Source organism: Anolis carolinensis, chromosome 1 (assembly GCF_035594765.1).
Source record: "Anolis carolinensis isolate JA03-04 chromosome 1, rAnoCar3.1.pri, whole genome shotgun sequence".
Classification (NCBI taxonomy): Eukaryota; Metazoa; Chordata; class Lepidosauria; order Squamata; family Dactyloidae; genus Anolis; species Anolis carolinensis.
The window spans coordinates 249,469,344-249,487,161 of NC_085841.1; the positions used below are offsets into that span (position 1 = coordinate 249,469,344).

A 17,818-nucleotide genomic window follows, 5' to 3' on the forward strand; every position below is an offset into this window, starting at 1 on the left:
AACACAGCTGAAAGATTTCTCAGTAAAGGGTATTACCAATTGCAAAGAAGTCAACTTTAAAGGTATAGGCCTTCTTCGAAACTTGTATTTTCGTCAATTATTACATATATCATACAGAATTTCCAGTGTCCAATTTTATGAATGCAATTTTAAGTCTCCAGATGATTATTGAGCAATGTAGTTGTTAATGTCAATTCCTTGTAGGCTGTAAAAGAGCGAAGATAACTGTTGTGGCTTAGGATACCTTGGAGGGGTGCTTCAGAATGCACAGGGGCATTTAAACCACATTTCCCCCTATAATTTTAGGAGTAGGAAAGGCCTTTTTGCCATAGGAAGTGACTGCAAAGTTATTATTTTTGTTTTAAAAGTAATCTCATGGCCTTTAAATATCCTGGAGAGGCAAAACATGGTGAAATTGCCTCCACCCTCTAGAGTGCATTTGAAGACAAAGTAATTCTGGGGAAAATTGGACCTCAGTCAGGTGGGGGGGTCACAAAAATAATTCCAGCAAGAATGGATGTTGCCCTTGTTCAAGCTACTTGATTCATTGGAGCAGAGAAATTGGAAGGCAAATGCCAGAGCTATAAATGTACCTTTGAAAATCATTCTCCTCATCACAAAAGTCAAAACTGACACAAAATTTCATTAGGCAGTCTCTTCCCTGGTAATGATTATTCAGTATGTTTCAGAGGGTTCTGAATCTGAATTACATTGGAAACTTAATGTTTACAAATGAGAGGACAAAATCCTTGCACAACAAAATTGAAACATCCTGCCTGTATCTGAGAAGGGTGAGCAGAGAGGGCAGCTACTGACGTAGGTTTTTCTCCTGTCCTGAGCATTGTCTTTTGCTTTATGGCGGTGAACATTAATTTGAAATTAGATCAAAAACAACAAGCCTTTCCATACATAAGCCCCCCATGAAGTCAACTAATTTGCTTCTAAGCACAAATATATAGAATCAAGCTGAACATCGGTGTTCTTCAACTGCATTTCGTTCAGCCTGGAGATTGCTATTGTTTCTGCATTGTAATTTTAAAATATATCACTGCTACCTATTTCCATAAGCTTCCTTTGGTTAAGATCATCTTTTTTCCATCACAATTATTCTCCTCCTCGACCTTTTGCATTGGTCGCTCTTCCCGATTCCTGATTAATTGATATTACTCAGGACTCCTCCCTACCATACCTAATGTGACCTTAAATGATTCTAATGCACTTTATCTATTTATGAATTTGTTACCCATAATGTGCACCGTACACTTTGCTTATCCACTATTGCAACCTCATTGTTTTTAACCTGATGTTTTAATTCTGCGTTGTGTTTTTTAACTTATTGTGTATATATTTTTGTATTGGTTTTTGTTTTTGTCCTGATGTTTTATATTTTATCATTGTTTGTATTTTGATTTTGCTGTAAGCCGCCCCAAGTCCCCTTCGGGGGAGATGGAGGCGGGATACAAATAAACTTATTATTATTATTATTATTATTATTATTATTATTATTATTATTATTATTATTATAAGCTGTTGCTTCCAGCCTTTCATAAAAGGAATGACTTAATATATAGTTTTAAAACTGCATTTTAAAGAAAGCAACAAGTTCTTTAGAAAGTTACCAGGGATTTTCTAATGAACTCCCCCTGCAGTATCAGAGGAATTCTCCCCCTAAATGGAAGTTTGCTTAGGGGTGTGCGAAATGGCAGAAATCCAGTCTGTTTTTCTTCTTTTTTTATTTCAAATTTCTGGTCCATCTGTCCCTCTGTTCCCCCCCCCCCCCCCCAAATCTGTTTTTGGGAAGATTCTTCTCAAAATAGAACTCAGGGTTCCAAATTACTAATCCAAACAGGCCCCCTCCTAATCTTCCTAAAAACAGAATTGGGGGGGGGGGGCAAAACTCAAAATGAAAACAACAGAAACAGAATGGATTTCTGCCATTTCACACACCCCTAGAGCTTACCAATTACATCCAATATTCCCCTGAAAAGGGCAGCCTTAGGAGATTAATGACTGTGTTATAAGACAGACACAGGAAAATCAGAAGTATATATTGAAAGTAAAAGGTGTGAAAAACAAGAGAGTAGCAACAATCACAGTATTAGTAAGATATAATCCTTTTCATTTCCTTTTAAGGATAGCATAACTTCTCAGAGTATTGATTCTGGAATAATAGGCACTATCCTTCTACAAGTCTTGTTTCCTGCTGAGATCCCTTTCAGTTCATTACAAACGTGCCTCTGATGTTCATGAAACATTTGATGTATCATGGTGTTGGAAGACAGTACTACATCTTTTTTTAGATATTACTCAGTTCGGAAATATATTTATAATCCAATGTACATGTATCATTGATATGGATCTGTATAATACATGCTTGCAGCTTTACTTGTTGCATACAATCATATTTCTACAAGACTTTGTACAAAATTTTGGTGTATTAGATTTCTTTTACATATTCATATATTTTACAATCTCCTGTATATTCATGTTCTGTCCTTTTGGACATTTGCTTAAAAGGCAGTAAGTTGTATGTTGCCCTACAGGCCAGGTTTGACCAACCTGCAGCCCATGGGCCATATGCAGTCCAGGACACCTATACATGTGGTCCACCACAAAATCATAAACTTACTTAAAACATTATGAAATATTTGTTCTGTTTTGTTTTGCTTTGGTAAGTTTATTGCATGGTTTTTTGTAGATGGAATGGAATAATTAGAGTATGTTACATCTACAAATATCGGACTATTATCCATAATTTGCATTATAATTGCAAGTGGTTCAGCCAGAAGACCTGCTCGATGATTTTAAAAGACCTTCCACATGGAATGCCTCATAATTAGGATTATTATGCAAGGACTTTTCTTTTGCTTATCTGTGGTGGCGAATATCACAAAAATTATGCATGGACCTTTTTCGGGGGTGCTCATCAGTTATCGTTAGTGTTAGCATATTTTATGTGTAGCCCAAAATGATCCTTTTACAGACAATCAGGTCCTTCTTTTGTATTTGCTAAGCCTTTAAACAGAACAAAACTAATTGTAACCCTGGTCAATAGTAACCCTTTTCAGGACTTTTGAAATAAACACATGTTTAAAAAAAGCAAGTGAGTAGAGACATAAAATTTTTGGAATTTTTGAAGCTGTGAGTTTAAAAAAAATGCTTCTGTTTCCCCAGGAAAAAAAAGAAGCCATTGTTAATTTTTCATTATGAGTATTATTGGTAATGTAATAATACCCCTTCCCTCCCCCTTTTTTAATCCGTTGTCATTGTTGAAAATGAACTCAGGTTGGCAGAAGCGCAGTTAGCTGGCAACATTTGGGGGCAGCAAAATAGGCTTGACCTTTGAAAACCCCATAAAAGGTGGTTGCCATTTTTCCTTAGCTACTTTTTAAGAATTATGATAGACCAGAGCACTTATGGTAGGATAATTCCCATGCTCTATTATTATGCTGGTCTGAACAGCATGACGGAGTAAGAGCATAAGAAAAACTTCAGCAATTTTGTCTAGGTGGTATAGGCTATGTACTTCAGCACAACGGAAAGCTTTTGATGGAATTTAATAGCATAAAGATTATTAGTGGTGAAGTCTAATAGTATCTAGATAGATGTAGTTTTCTATGGAAGCAGTGGTTTGCTATGTATTCTCTGGAGGTGTTAGAGAAAATAAATTGCTCTTTATCTTTAGCCCTCTGAATTATAGGATTAAACTAAGCCAGGCTTGCTGGATGATTTTTAAATCTAAAGGTATTAGAATTCTATAAAATAGTGAACAGTAGCTATTTTTCAAAGAGACAATCCACTGATAGCAAGGGAACATGTACCCTTTCCTTCTGATTAGGATAATTAAAGATTGGACAGAATTTATTTTTTACAGTTACAAGCTGGCTTCTTGAGAGATTAATATAGACATGCTTTTAAAATGAATGGAGCCTTTTACTGAGAAATTGCCTTTGTCATTCTCAGAAGAATAGATTATGCTGTTGTAAATGAAAAGGTATCCCCTCTATTGAGAAATTATAAGACTGACAGGAGACAAAATAGTAGACTATTTAAATAGACTGTACTCTTTATGAGGCTTAATACTCTGACACATGTGTCAAATGCAAGGCCTGTGGGCCAAATCCGGCCCGCCACATCGTTATATATGGCCCATGAGGCTTTCTATGCCAGCAACATAGTTACAATTATACAGTCTTACAATTATAAACAGCTCTTTGAAGACAACCATAAGGCTGATATGGTTCTTGGTGAAAATGAGTATGACATCCCTGATCGAAGTGCACCAGATTCTCTTTCAAATTTGCAGCTCATCAAGGGCATACTTGGATAGTACTTGCATAGTAGTCAACTAACAAATACCTGGGGCTGTAAACTAGATTTCATTATGAGGAAATGGCAAAATTACCTCTGAGAATTCCTTGCTTTGGAAAATCCTTTGAATTTTGTGAGGTCACCATGAGTTAATGGATGATTTGATGACACACACACACACACATTATGAATCATAGAAAACACCACCATCACTATTCACTGCAGAATACTTTCCAGTTTTTGAAGATGTGGGACCCAGTTTGCAACTATGTTTTTCTTGTGTCTGTCTTTATCTGTGTTATTAAAAGCCTAATTTTATTTCGAGCATTTGAATAATATTCAGCTACAGACAAGCTCCACCCCCCGCTTTGATCCTTTCAAAAAAAGAGATCAAAGGGGTTTCCTCAAATCCTTTGAGTTTCTTGCTTTCTGAATGAAGTGAAACCTTTACTGAACCAACCAAATAAATATGAATAGAGTTATTTTACAGAGCTCTACAGCAATCCTGTCACCAAATGCATTTTATTTCACTACAACGTCTCACTTCTTAAATGACAATCATTAATATTTGTAGCACTTTCAAAGGTGTAAATAATATGTGCAGAACTGTCCAAACATTGCAGTGAAAGATGCAAAATAAAGAAGGATGTGCTATGATTGCCTGAGTTTTGTTCTCAGAAGTCAAGCAGAATGCAGTTTATAGCACATCCAATATAGGTTTTGAAAAGGTAAACAGAGTGCTTTGTATTTCTCCAAATTGAGTGCCTTAGCCAAAAGTTTATGCTGTCTTGTAGCTTTATCATTGTGATAAATACCTAATGATCAATCTTTTTTTTTCTTTCCCACCTAGAATTCTCTTGGTTTAACTGGTGCGTTCCAGGGTCCTGCTTCCTGAGTCTTCTGCTCATCCTGTGTTTCAGGGAATCCTACGACAGACTTTATCTTGATGTCATTGTCTCTGTTTGAAAGCACAAAACAGAGTAGAGGATGAAAGCTGGTGCTGTGCTCGGCCCATTTCCTTGGAATTTAGAAAGCCCAAAGTTCACAGTAAAAACTCAAGAAATTATTTACCATGGACATTTTAACTGAATTTAGAAATAAGTTTAAAAAAAAACTATACTTCCTCATTTCATATTTTATTATTTACACAATTATGAAGAGCCTTGCACTTGAAGGAGAATTAGATTGCTTTTAAGGGAGAAGTTCTGTCTTGTGAACTGTGATATTTTATTTAAGAAGCTATTTAACTGGTTATACAAACTGTGCCAACTCAAACCACTCACAAAGAGAAGTATCGTAGCAATATCATGTCATTTAGGGTTTATAAGGGAAGAGTCCCTACTTGTAAAAAGAACATAATCTTTTGGGATCCTGAAGTGTCAAATGAAAATTCTGACAGTTCTCAATTTTTCTTGCTTTCAAATAACATTTTACTTCCATGGTTTTATAAATAGCTAGGTGCTACTAAGAAGATTTTCAGTGTAGACAGTATATTTAACCCTCCCTGGGAGAGACCATTCACACTGCAGAATTATAGCACTTTGACATCACTTTATTTGTCATAGCTCCACCCTATATGAGTTTGGGATTTGTAAGATAAACAAATCTCTCAAAACTAAAATTGCAGAATTCCATAGCATTGAGCCATGTCATCCAATGTTGTGTCAAACTGTTACAATTCTGCAGCGTGGATACAGTGTGAGTCTATTCAGAATGAAAAGAACAGATTATGTATCATCTGTGACCGATTTTTAGAATAATTATATGATTATATATTTAAATTCCCTGTGAAGTCTTAATGGGCTCTTTGCACATTAGATTTGTTTTCTAATGTAGCTGCTTCTGGGGTTTTTTTTGAAAATAAAATGTTTTTATCCCCTTTCCTCCAAAAGCAACACAATCACACAAATACGGTTCTTGACACTGAAGGATCTTGTGGCAATCGGTGCTATACATTCAGTTTCAGCCATAGTATACATAATGACATTTTATTGTCGAGGAACAGTGATCATAATTCTGGATTAGTCCTGAAACTTCTCTTTTGTATCCCTCTCTGGGAACGTTCGTTTTTCACACCGACAATGCACACCCTTCTCCCAAAGTTTTGCAAACCTAATTAAACCAAGATTTTGCCTTTTCTGTAATGTTTACTTCTCTATTTATTCTGAGTTTTAAAGATTGCTAATCATGTGTGATCATTTGGATTTTTTTGTTTTCAATAACTGTTTTAACAGTGGTGGCATCTGGTGTTTTTAGGAGTAAAATGAAATTAAATGGGAAGTTCATATTCTTCCTTTGGCTTCATTCTCAACTTTTTTTTCACCTTGTTTGCTTTGTTTTACCAAGTCTCACATGCTCATGCTTTGCAACAGATCTGAAGCAATGGGAACGTGGCCAAATACAGGCTGTCTTTCTCAAGATGGTAAGTTTCAGAGAATGGAAGGCCAGTGTTATGATTGAGCCTCATGGCTCTGTTACTGACAGACGTGGGCGTAAGACTCCTCGAGAGTCAGATACTCTCGAGGAGCGAGAGAGAAAAAGACTGCGAGACATATTTGCAGCACCATCTGACGAGGAGTCTTTCGAAGGGTTTACGGAGAGAATGGAGGAGGGGCTGGTTAGCTCAGAGGAGGATGAGATGGATTGGACTCGGGTAAGGGAGGAAGTGGGTGCCACTGGCCATGATGGGACAGAAGATGAATGGGGACCTTCAGGATTAGACCCATGGTTTAGCTGGAGGGATGGGACGGGATCCACAGCTGGAGATGCTGTTGGGCGTAGTCAGAGGTGTTCCAGCTCTGACGAGGAAAGTGATGAGGAAACGCCCGGGTTAAGGAGGACAGCTGACAGTGATGAAGATTTGTAACTGGCATAAAATGGGGCTTGAGAGCAATTGCAAATTGCGTTGGGCAAGGTAATCTGGGCAAACGCTTGGGATCCGTGTGTGTGTGGGACGCTTCCCTGAAGACTTGTGTGCTTTCCTGTGCTGTGACGTAAGTTGATTGGAATCCAGGGTCAGACGGCGGGAGGGATTGTGTGGGCATTTGTTTGTGCAAACCTGTGCTTACTCTTATTAGCTTGACCTTCCGTCGTCTTCTTGACGGACGCCATCTCCTGCTTTGAGAACTCGGACTGAACTGACCACGGCTTGTCTTCCCCCCCTTCTTGGACTTGGAAAAACTACAAACGTCTGCTTCTGGCTTTGATCTACGGAACGGAACTGGTCTACTCAACTGCTACAATCCTTGGCTGATTTACTCGTGTTGGAGATCCTGTCTGCTGTGTGTGTGGGGGAGCGACGCAAGTTACTCTAAGCACAGTGTTGGCAGCAGAGAGGAATCTGCTGCCAATTAGTTGCATTCTTTGTATCTTTTGTTCCTTGGCTTTCGTTTCGTTTATACCCAGGCTGAAGCAAGCAGTTTGTTTTTACCCGGATTAAACTCCGGTTTAATCCGGTTTATCTTTTGAACATTTACTTTTGCCCCTTTTTTGCTCCTAAAGGCAAAAACTGCCTGGCCCTTGTGTTTTACGGGCATTTTTGAGTTCTGTAATCTAATAAACTCTGTTACTTTGAATCTTGTGGCGTTCTGTCCTTGACAGCCAGCCCATATGTTTAATCCGTTGTGGCCAGCATGATTCTCTTCTAACGTAAATACTTCAAATCACTTCAATTACTCTGTCTCACACTCCTGCTTAATATCATTTGTGCTTTACTCTTTAGTAATCGTGACTCTTCAGTTGACTTTTCAATAGACCCCCAACTAATATTTGGATGTCCAAAATGAATTTGCACATTCAAAAGAGTTTATTAGAATATGTTTTTCTCTTCTAGATTGTCCATTAGAAAAGCAATCCCTTCAGGAAACAGCATAGTTTACAGAACACAGTTGAGCCACAGAACCAATATAACAATTTTCCAGCAGACACAATAGTGGCAAGCAAAGCTGGGGCATTTCAGGAGGCTTGTAATTCTCTGTTTGAATGAAATCTCAAAATTGGATGTGCCCCATTCCACCTCTCCTGTTTCCTTTGGACATTGTAAGTCAGATGTTTAGTGATACTCTTCAGACTGTTCTCCCGATTGAGTAGGTAAGATGTTTCAGTTGAGTTGTAATTAGTAGTTTAAATTAATTTTCAAGGTCATGAATATTACCATAAATACTGGTGGGAATTATGCAGCCCTCAAGATTTTGTAGGATGGCAAATCCCACCAAATCCATCACCAGCGGCGAGGAACACTGTGAGTTGCGGTCTGACATCATCTTGAGGGATGCATCTTCCTTCATGCCCATTTTACCTTTTTGTTGCTGCTTGTGCCATCTTTTGTGCCGTGCAGGAAAATAGAATAAGGTAATTTGCTGAACTGAACTTTGGCAGGCCATGAAAGATTAAAAACGTATTTCTCGAAGAAGTCCTTTTCCAACTAGATTAATTTCCAGTTTATAGTAAATGTGATTTCCACTCACTTAAAGACAAGCACTTCTTTACTTATAGGTCAGATGGCTAAGGAGACGTACTGCTTAATCCTCCACTTGGATGGCAGTCGCTTTAAGAACGATAAGGTCATGCTGCTCACACAAAAAAATGCACTCTCCTCTTTAGAGCCCAGCTGCTCTGTGAAATCCTATATGAAATAGTAGGGTATTGTCAAGATTTTTTCTGATAGCAACACCAAGCAGTACATCTTACTTCCAGCTAGGAAAAGATCAAGACTCTTTTTGGATTATAGGATCATTGCTATTATACACATGATATATCCATATGAAGATACTCACATCCACACTGTATCTTCACTAGAAGCAGAAATCTACTACATATTTGTCACATTACTTGTTCTTTAATGACTAAAATCAGTTTAACAGTTCTTTTCATTTAACTTTGTGGGATGTTCTGCTGTTAGTTTCTTCTTCCTCTTTATACTTCTTACCAGGTTTTTTGCATTAAACTGGATTATATGAGTCCCCACTGCCGGATAATTTGGGATAAACAGAAAACCTGGGATCAGATCCTGGGATATAGGGCCTGTCTGGAAGGGCCCTAGGACATCTGTTGTCTTTTTATAAGTGCTGAATTTGTGAGCACTTGTGAATCGCAGGATAAGAACCTAGGATTTTACAGATGTCTTTGGCTTCCATCTCTATTAGCATCAGCTTGCTGCCAGTGGTTACATGATAGGGGTTGTAGTCAACCTCTGCAGAGCCATATGTTACAGTCAACCTCTGCAAAGCATCCTAGCCTGCTGCCGTTTTCCAGTTAATTGTCATCCAGATTCCCTTGGCTTTCCTTTAAAACGGTAGTTCTCAACTTGTGTGTCTCCAGGTGTTTTGGCCAACAACTCCCAGAAATCCTAGCCAGTTTACCAGCTGTTAGGATTTCTAGGAGTTGAAGGCCAAAACATCTGGGGACCCACAGGTTGAGAACCACTGCTTTAAAAGCTCATTGTGGGACAACTCAGTTATTAAGGCCATGATCTTGTGATAGTTTACGTTTTTTTAAAATCCATTTATTTCAGTGCATACTAAGTGCATTATTATCAGTACAATCCTACAACTTTGCTTGGAAGTAAGCTGTGCTGTATTCAAAGGGTCTTACCTCCCAACTGCTTGGATTAGTATTCCAGTAATAAACATGGAGATCAATGCGACTGAAAGGTGCTTAATTTTGATTGGAATGAGCCTGGTGTTTGTCATGAGGATTCCAGAACAATATCTTGCCTTTTTTCTGCTCCTTTTTTTTAAAAAGCACTAAAAATTAAACTACACTTTACACTGAGCTCTGTGTCATTCCTCCTGAACTTTTTAAAAATGAAAAGTCGCCAACTGAGACAGCAGTCAGAAGTAGGCAAAAATAGGTAAGAGATTCTTGATCTTTCTTCCCATTAAATTGATCCCTTCACATTATTTTCCTCCACAGAGAACAATTTTAAAGCAAAAACACAGTAAGAAGGGATAAAGCACTTCCTTTCAGTTGCAGTTTTTCCTTGTTCCCAAAAACAATAACATAAAGTTTAATCCCTGGTATTATCGAAGGCAAGGAGATGACTAAGAGGACTTTACTTTGCCCCTCTTGGGCAATTTAAAAATGGAATAAAGAATGTTGCCCATCTTTTATTTATTGCCGTTACTTTTATTTGACAACATGGGCTAGCTTCATATTAAAAAATGTATACTGTGTAATGGCACAACCTAAAAAACGCCTTTGAGATTGTTAGGGAACCATTTCAAATGTTGGGTAGTGACAAAAAAAATGCATAACCCAAACCTACTCTTTAAAAAAGTAGTAGTTATTAGATATTCATGTGGATTTAATTAAATGTTGTTATGCATCATTCATAGCCTCAAGACAGCCTATAAAGACTCAGATTGCAATTTTGTCTTGGTCATTAACCTGCATTGTAATTATATTGTTTAATCATTTAAACTTCTTAAGTTGTTGAGGCAGCAAACATTGGTTTGAGGAAGACTTTTGTATGTGAAATTATTGGTTATATCAGGGGTCCTTCAAACTTTTTTATTAGTGGGCTGGCTCTCAGTCTCTCAAACTGTTGGGCTATAGCAGGGGTCCCCAAACTAAGGCTCGTGGGCTGGATGCGGTTCTCCAAGGTCATTTACCTGCCCCCCGCCCTCAGTTTTAGACTTAGGCTTGCCCAAAATCTAAAATGACTTGAAGGCACACAACAACAACAATCCTAATTAACTTGACTATCTCATTGGCCAGAAGCAGGCTCACACTTCCCATTGAAATCCTGATAGGTTTATGTAGGTTAAAATTGTTTTTATTTTTAAATATTGTTCTTTCATTGTTGTTGGTTTGTATTTTTTTTTCAAATGATAATTCGGCCCCTCAACAGTTTGAAGGATTGTGGACCAGCCTTCTGCTTAAAAAGTTTGAGGACCCCTGGACTATAGTTTGAAAAAAATATGAACGAATTCCTATGCACACTGCACATATCTTATTTGTAGTGAAAAAAACATGAAAGAACAATACAATATTTAAAATAAAGAACAATTTTAATCAAGATAAATGTATCAGTATTTCATTGGGAAGTGTGAGCCTGCTTTTGGCTGATGAGGTAGGTTAATTAGGATTGTTGTTGTGTATCTTTAAGTCATTTCAGACATAAGAAGACCCTAAATCAGTGGTTCTCAAACTGTGGGTATAGGAGCCCCCGGTGGTGCAGTGGGTTAAACCCTTGTACTGGCAGGACTGCTGACTTGAAGGTTGGGTTGCTGACTTGAAGGTTGCAGGTTCGAATCCACCCTGGGGAGAGCTCCCTCTATCAGCTCCAGCTCCATGCAGGGACATGACAGAAGCCTTGCACAAGGATGGTAAAAACATCAAAACATCCGGGCATCCCCTAGGCAATGTCCTTGTAGGCAGCCAGTTCTCTCACACCAGAAGAAACTTGCAGTTTCTCAAGTTGCTCCTGACACGAATAAAAAACCTGTGTGTCCCCAGGTGTTTTGGCCTACAACTCTCAGAAATCCCAGCCTGTTTACCAACTGTTAGGATTTCTGACAGTTGAAGACCAAAACATCTGTGGGCCCACAGGTTGAGAACCACTGCCCTAAATCTAAAATTTAGGTCAGGGGCCAGATAAAGACCTCGGAGGGCTGCATCTGGCCCAAGGGACGTGGTTTGGGGACCCCTGGGTAATAGTATATACTTATCACTTCAGTTGCTTCCTAAGATTGAATGAAAGTAGCATGGTTGGGCTTGGGTATAGTAGAAATGGCTGTATATAGTCCAGAGAGGAAATTCTGTTGTGCAAGTCCTACCGAAATAAGGATATAGGACTGTTGCTCCTACTGTTCTTCTCCCATTCATTTCATGCCATCTGGACAGAAGAAATTCTCAGTGGACTATATCTTAACCAATCTTAGTGAAATGCTCTAATATGAAGTTGATTGTCTCTGTCTGCTATGCATTGAAATGATCTCAATAAAAGGGGGAAGATGTTTATCTATGTCTTGAATGAGACCGGAATATAAACTTAGTTGTAGTAATCCTCTGGATTTTCTTAGTGTGTAGCATCAGCATCTTACCAGTCAGAGACTGCAGTTCCAGTTGATGCACTGTATATATTAATCACCGAGAAATCTGGTACTATCCAGACATAAGGTTCTTAACTCCATGTAGATGTGTTTAAGATTTGGGGTATCGGAATGTTGAAATATTTGATGTACATTCTCAGGGCCATCTTTTGTCATGAGCCATTTTTAGCTTTGAGGGAAAACAATCCAGTTTGGTCTGACCAGTGCTTTGGCCAGAATGTTACTATTAATTCATCTCCCCTATCTATTCTCGAGCCTAGTGATTTGCACCCTGCAGGCTATGTTAGAGCAGGTTCACTCTGCAGAAGTGTATTTTCACAAGCAAGATGGAAAGAGATACCCAGAAGGCCTGTACAGTCTTCCCTGACTTTCAGCATCACACTTTCGGCTCCTGATCTGCTCTTTTGACCATGTACTGCCTCTTTTCTCTCTTTCTCTTTCTCTTTCTCTTTCTCTTTCTTTCTCTCTCTCTCTCTCTCTCTCTCTCTCTCTCTCTCTCTCTCTCTCTCTCTCTCTCTCTCTCTCCGTCCCTCCCTCCCTCCCCCCCCCCCCCCGCTCCCTCCTCTAGTGTTCAGTCTTGCATTCTGTTTTTCAACCATTTTCCATTTTTGATAGTGCCTGGTCCCTAGCTTGTCAAATAAGCAGAGGAAGCCTTATTACACACACAAATAAAAATATCAGGCTGTGACATTTTAGTCATATAAGTAGTCACTGCTTTCTGTCTCTGTTAAGAGAGAAAGAGCAGCATATAAATAAACATAATAACATCAAAATTATTTTGGTCAATCAAAAAGATGCTCTTTTGGTTTCCAAATCTAATGTTGCTTGTACATCGTTTTCACTACCATGAAAGACTAGAAGACTTTTCTTTAAAAAGCTTTTCAAAATGTTCCCATTCTATAGTAATATGTTCTGTGGCTTTTCTGTGTTCCTTATGCATAATTCTTCCTTTAGGGTTAATAGATCTGTATCACGCAGTCCATTTTACTTTTTTTTTCCAGGACAGTGAGAACTAGAATCTTAGGTTTTGTGGCAAATCTACTTCAGGTTGTGAATAGAAATATAGAATGCAAATTTCTCTAAATTGTACTAAAAAGATGAGTGGAATAAGGAATGCAATGACACAAGTGCCAGGTTTTTTCTCCAATAATAATTGGGGGGAAAGTATGTTCTCCATGCACTTTTGGTTGCTCCGCTTGACATGTAAAGAGTTGTTTCTTATTTTCTTCAAGTATATTGAAATAGCTATTAAATAATGGGAAAGATCATTGGTGCATATTGCATTGTGTTTGGTAAAATATCAAGAAATTCATGTCCATATTAATGCAATATGTTTTGGTTTGTTCCTAGATTGATTCTACTTTGCTTAACATTAATGACGAGGCTGCACTTGCGGACTATACATTTAATATAGTTAATTCTTCCAAATGTTTTCGTGACTACAATTTTCTTTGACATAATAACTCTTTTTTATATTCAAGTAGTTGTTCACTTGTCAGAATTCTGCATGTTCTATGTGCAAATATCCCCTGACTGTGTTTAAGAAAAAAACAAAACAAAGAAAACCTGTTTCTGTGTTAGAACTCTTGAATTAATAATCACTTTACAGGATTTATTAACTAGGTGTGATCATGTAAAAAGAAAAAAAAAGAAAACCAATCCCTTTTGTTTGTGAATATGACATTTTGTAAATCAAATCTGAAATTGTAAAAATAAGGGAAAACATTAAATTCCATTAGGGTTTGTATGCATTTTACTTTTTGTAATTTTGTAAAATAAAAGATATTTTTATTTTAGGGCAAGTTCTACTTTTGTATGTAATATACTGACATGGGGCACAATTAATCAGAAATATGTCCTGCTTTTGTCTTACTGGGAAGAAAATAGATTTATGGTCATGCCCTACTCCCTTTAATTATTTTTAACATAAGCTGGGCAGATTTCTTATGTATTGTGCCAGTGATGTCTTTTATTTTTTAATGAAAATTATTTAAAACCACTATTATGCCTGGAAATGTAAACATCATGTATCACTTTGGAGTTCTGTTTAAACTGGAATCTTGCTGTTAAACGTTGTGTGTTAACTTGTGTTAATACCTGATACACATTAAAAAGGTTAATTGTAATTTGTGGCTCGTATTTTGTGGCACAAAGGAAAATAACACTTAAGAATGTGGTAATATTCATTGATTTTAATCCAGATTATTTGACCTTGGTGTCGGGAATTCGCGTGGTGTCTGTCACTCCCATCAGTAGTGGTGCATTTCTGTGATAAGGTCATTTTGGAAAGAGATCCAAACTTTATAAGAGGTCTAATGAACAAATGTCTTTTAGTTTAGCATGCAAATGGCAATGGCCCAAGCTCCTAGGCATCTCCTAGAGATTTTCCCTAAGTGGTGAAGTAATAAAGGATCAGACATAAGAAGCAGTGGCATGATTCAAACATGAAAATCTCAATTTTACAGTATTCTTATTATTTTATTTATACGTAAAGACCTTTGTATACCACTGGAGGAGCTACCGATGTCTAGAGAAGTATTCTTTCTAGGCCTCGAGGGGAATTTTGGGACCAGCTTGTACCACTGGAAGCTGGACCATAGAATTGCCCTGGAGAACAGACCAAGAGAGCTTCCCATATCGTTTAAAGATAGTTGTTGTTGTGCTGTCAAGTCACTTCTAACTTACCATGATCCTAAGGTGAACCTATCAAAAGGTTTTCTTGGCAACATTTGTTTGTTGAGGGAGGGGGGGCAGCCTTTATCTCAATCTGAGACTGAAGGGCATGATAGGCTCAGTGTCACCCAGTTGGTTTCTATGGTTTCTAGGAATTTGAACCATGTTCCCCAGCATCACTATTCAATCCTCAAACCACTACGCCATGCTACCTGGCTCCTGTTTCAATATCCAGCTACAATAAATTGAGGATTGAATAAAATGTTGTAAGAGCAAATACCTTGTTTCACCAAAAATAAGACATACCCACAAAATTAGCCATAGCAGGATTTCAGAAGCATTTGCGCAATATAAGCCATACCCCGAAAATAAGAAATAGTGATACAGTGTACAGGGTCGGCTCTCCTTGTCAAGTCCCAGTCGTTCTGTGTGTGCTGTAAGCTGAGACATAGAGAGAGAGACAGTGAAAGTCTCAGTGAAGTGAGGAGCAAGATGCTCTGGTTCAGGTATTGTGTGTCAACAGGGGAAGATGTAAAGCTGTAGCTGCCGTTTTACAAACACTGTGGGTCTATCTCCCCCAGCACCAACCAGCAACCGTCTGTGAGTCTTTCTCACTCCCCACAAACACCAGTAAAGCTGTTGCTCCCCAGCACTGACCAGCAATAGTCTGTGGCTCTCTCTTACCCACACAAACACCAGGGAATAGGGGGTAAGCTTCATCAAGTAGTCTGCTACTGAGCCCAGAGAGATCATCCCATAAATGCAGATTGTTGTACCATACTTAACTAAAAAAAATAAGACATCCCCTGAAAATAAGCCATAATGTGTCTTCTGGAGGAAAAATAAATATAAGATAGTGTCGTATTTTCGAGGAAGCACGGTATATGTGATGTGATAGAATGGAACAAAGGATTTTCAGGCTGCACAGGATTTGTCTCATGTCAGAACTCATACCTGGGAAATATAATTACAATTGAGAAATAGCACATTTGACGTCACAGTCTGCTCTTTGGAGTTTATAGAAAAAAACATTGTGATTTAATGTTTAAAATTAGTTTTACATGCCATATTATATTTATATATTTCCCCCTTGTGGGTTTAAGCTGGGAAATGGGATTCTGAAATTCTATAAAGTACATCTTTTTGAGATGAGTCAGGTCTATTGAAGTTCAGATGAGATACATGGAATTTGTTTTCTGCAGTTTTGTCCAACTCCTTGATTCAGCTGTGGTAAAAGTGGATAATAGTTGTTAAACTACAACAATAACACACTGTGTATAACTGGATCTGACGTAGTGGAATTAAATCCATGATAACTTATGCTGGAATGTATCTGTCTCAGAGCTCAGATCCTCCTGTCATACTCATTTTCCTTTCTCACTGATCTTGCAATGGGCCCTGTTAGTATCCTGAATACAAGATCCTAATTCCTACCGTGTTTCCCCAAAAATAAGAGAGTGTCTTGTATTAATTTTTGCTCCCAAAGATGCTCTAGGTCTTATTTTCAGGGGATGTTTTCATGGAAAACATGAAGAAGGATTCACATTTATTGTTGAACAAAAAAATGAACATTTATTATATACTGTACTGTCATCACAAACCAGCATAACCAGACAAACTGTGAATCCTATCAAGAATTTCTTGTTACTACCAATATTTCCATGTACAACACTTTCTGGTACATACATTTACTGATCCTGCATGCTCTGGTGTTCTGTTCGTTGGGCATGCTTCCAAACAAAAACTTTGCTAGGTCTTACTTTCAGGGGAGGCCTTATATTTAGCAATTCAGCAAAATCTCTACTAGGTCTTATTTTCTGGGGATGTCTTATTTTAGGGGAAACAGGGTATATTACAATTATATTTGGAAATCACTGAGCAGTGTAATTATTGAACTAATCTTATCCTACTAGATTATATTTTGAAAAGGTAAATGTAGCTGATGATATCTTCTATACACATAATAAAAGTGAAAAATGTGTATTTGTGTATGTGTGGAAGAGGTGTCCACTTACACAGACAACCTCTCGCCTCCACAAACAGCTATGGTTCCTACTGAGCAGGAGACAGCAATGGCCCTCCCTCCACTGACATGCAGGTTATAGTGAGCGTCATGAACATCTAGCCCAAACCCTGCCCGTGTCCTCCACAAACACCACTCTGCCCCCCCCCCCCCCCAAGTAAAGGCTTTCATGCAGGGACAATTTCATCCTAGATGTTCTGTTTCTCCTCCAGAATGGACATCCCAGGGTTCCTTAATTTGCATGACACCGCCCACTGCCTGTCTCTTAACTCTTTCCTACCCTTTCCTGTGGCACACATTTAACAGAGGAATTGATCAGCAACTGAACAAGAGGTTTGGGGAGAATTCACAATTATTTACAAAAGTTGTACTTCATCTACATCCAGAGAGCACTGTTAACCCAACCAATGATGAATCTGGTCCAAACTTGCCACTGATAATGGGACTTGCAGTACTGGGACCTTCATTGATACTGTGACCCCTACCGAAAATGGCATTGATTTTGTTGGTTATAGTTCACCTACATCCAAAGAAACTGTAACCCCCACCGACAATGGATTGGGACCAAACTTGGCACAGAGAAGCCCCATGACCAACTGAACATACTGTAGGGTTAGTGGGAATGGACCTTGATTTAGGAAGTCATAGTTCACCTGCATCCAGAAAGCAGTGAACCCAGCTGACATCAGCTATGGATCAAACTTGGCACACAGAAACAACGTGGCCAACTGTGCATATGGGCCTGGTTTGGGGGTGA

At 38.4% G+C, this 17,818-nt stretch overlaps 2 protein-coding genes across 2 annotated transcripts in view; one reads left to right on the forward strand and one right to left on the reverse strand.

Annotated features, from left to right (window-relative positions):
* slc49a4 (solute carrier family 49 member 4) overlaps positions 1–6,603 on the forward strand; it is a 99,572-nt gene extending 92,969 nt beyond the window's left edge. Inside the window, exon 9 of the mRNA XM_003214920.4 lies at positions 5,162–6,603. Coding sequence (XP_003214968.2) covers positions 5,162–5,277 — 116 coding nt within the window. The 3' untranslated portion in view covers positions 5,278–6,603. The remainder of the gene's footprint in view (positions 1–5,161) is intronic.
* sema5b (semaphorin 5B) overlaps positions 1–17,818 on the reverse strand; it is a 583,141-nt gene that overhangs the window by 25,458 nt on the left and 539,865 nt on the right. The gene's annotated exons all lie outside the window — the stretch shown is intronic.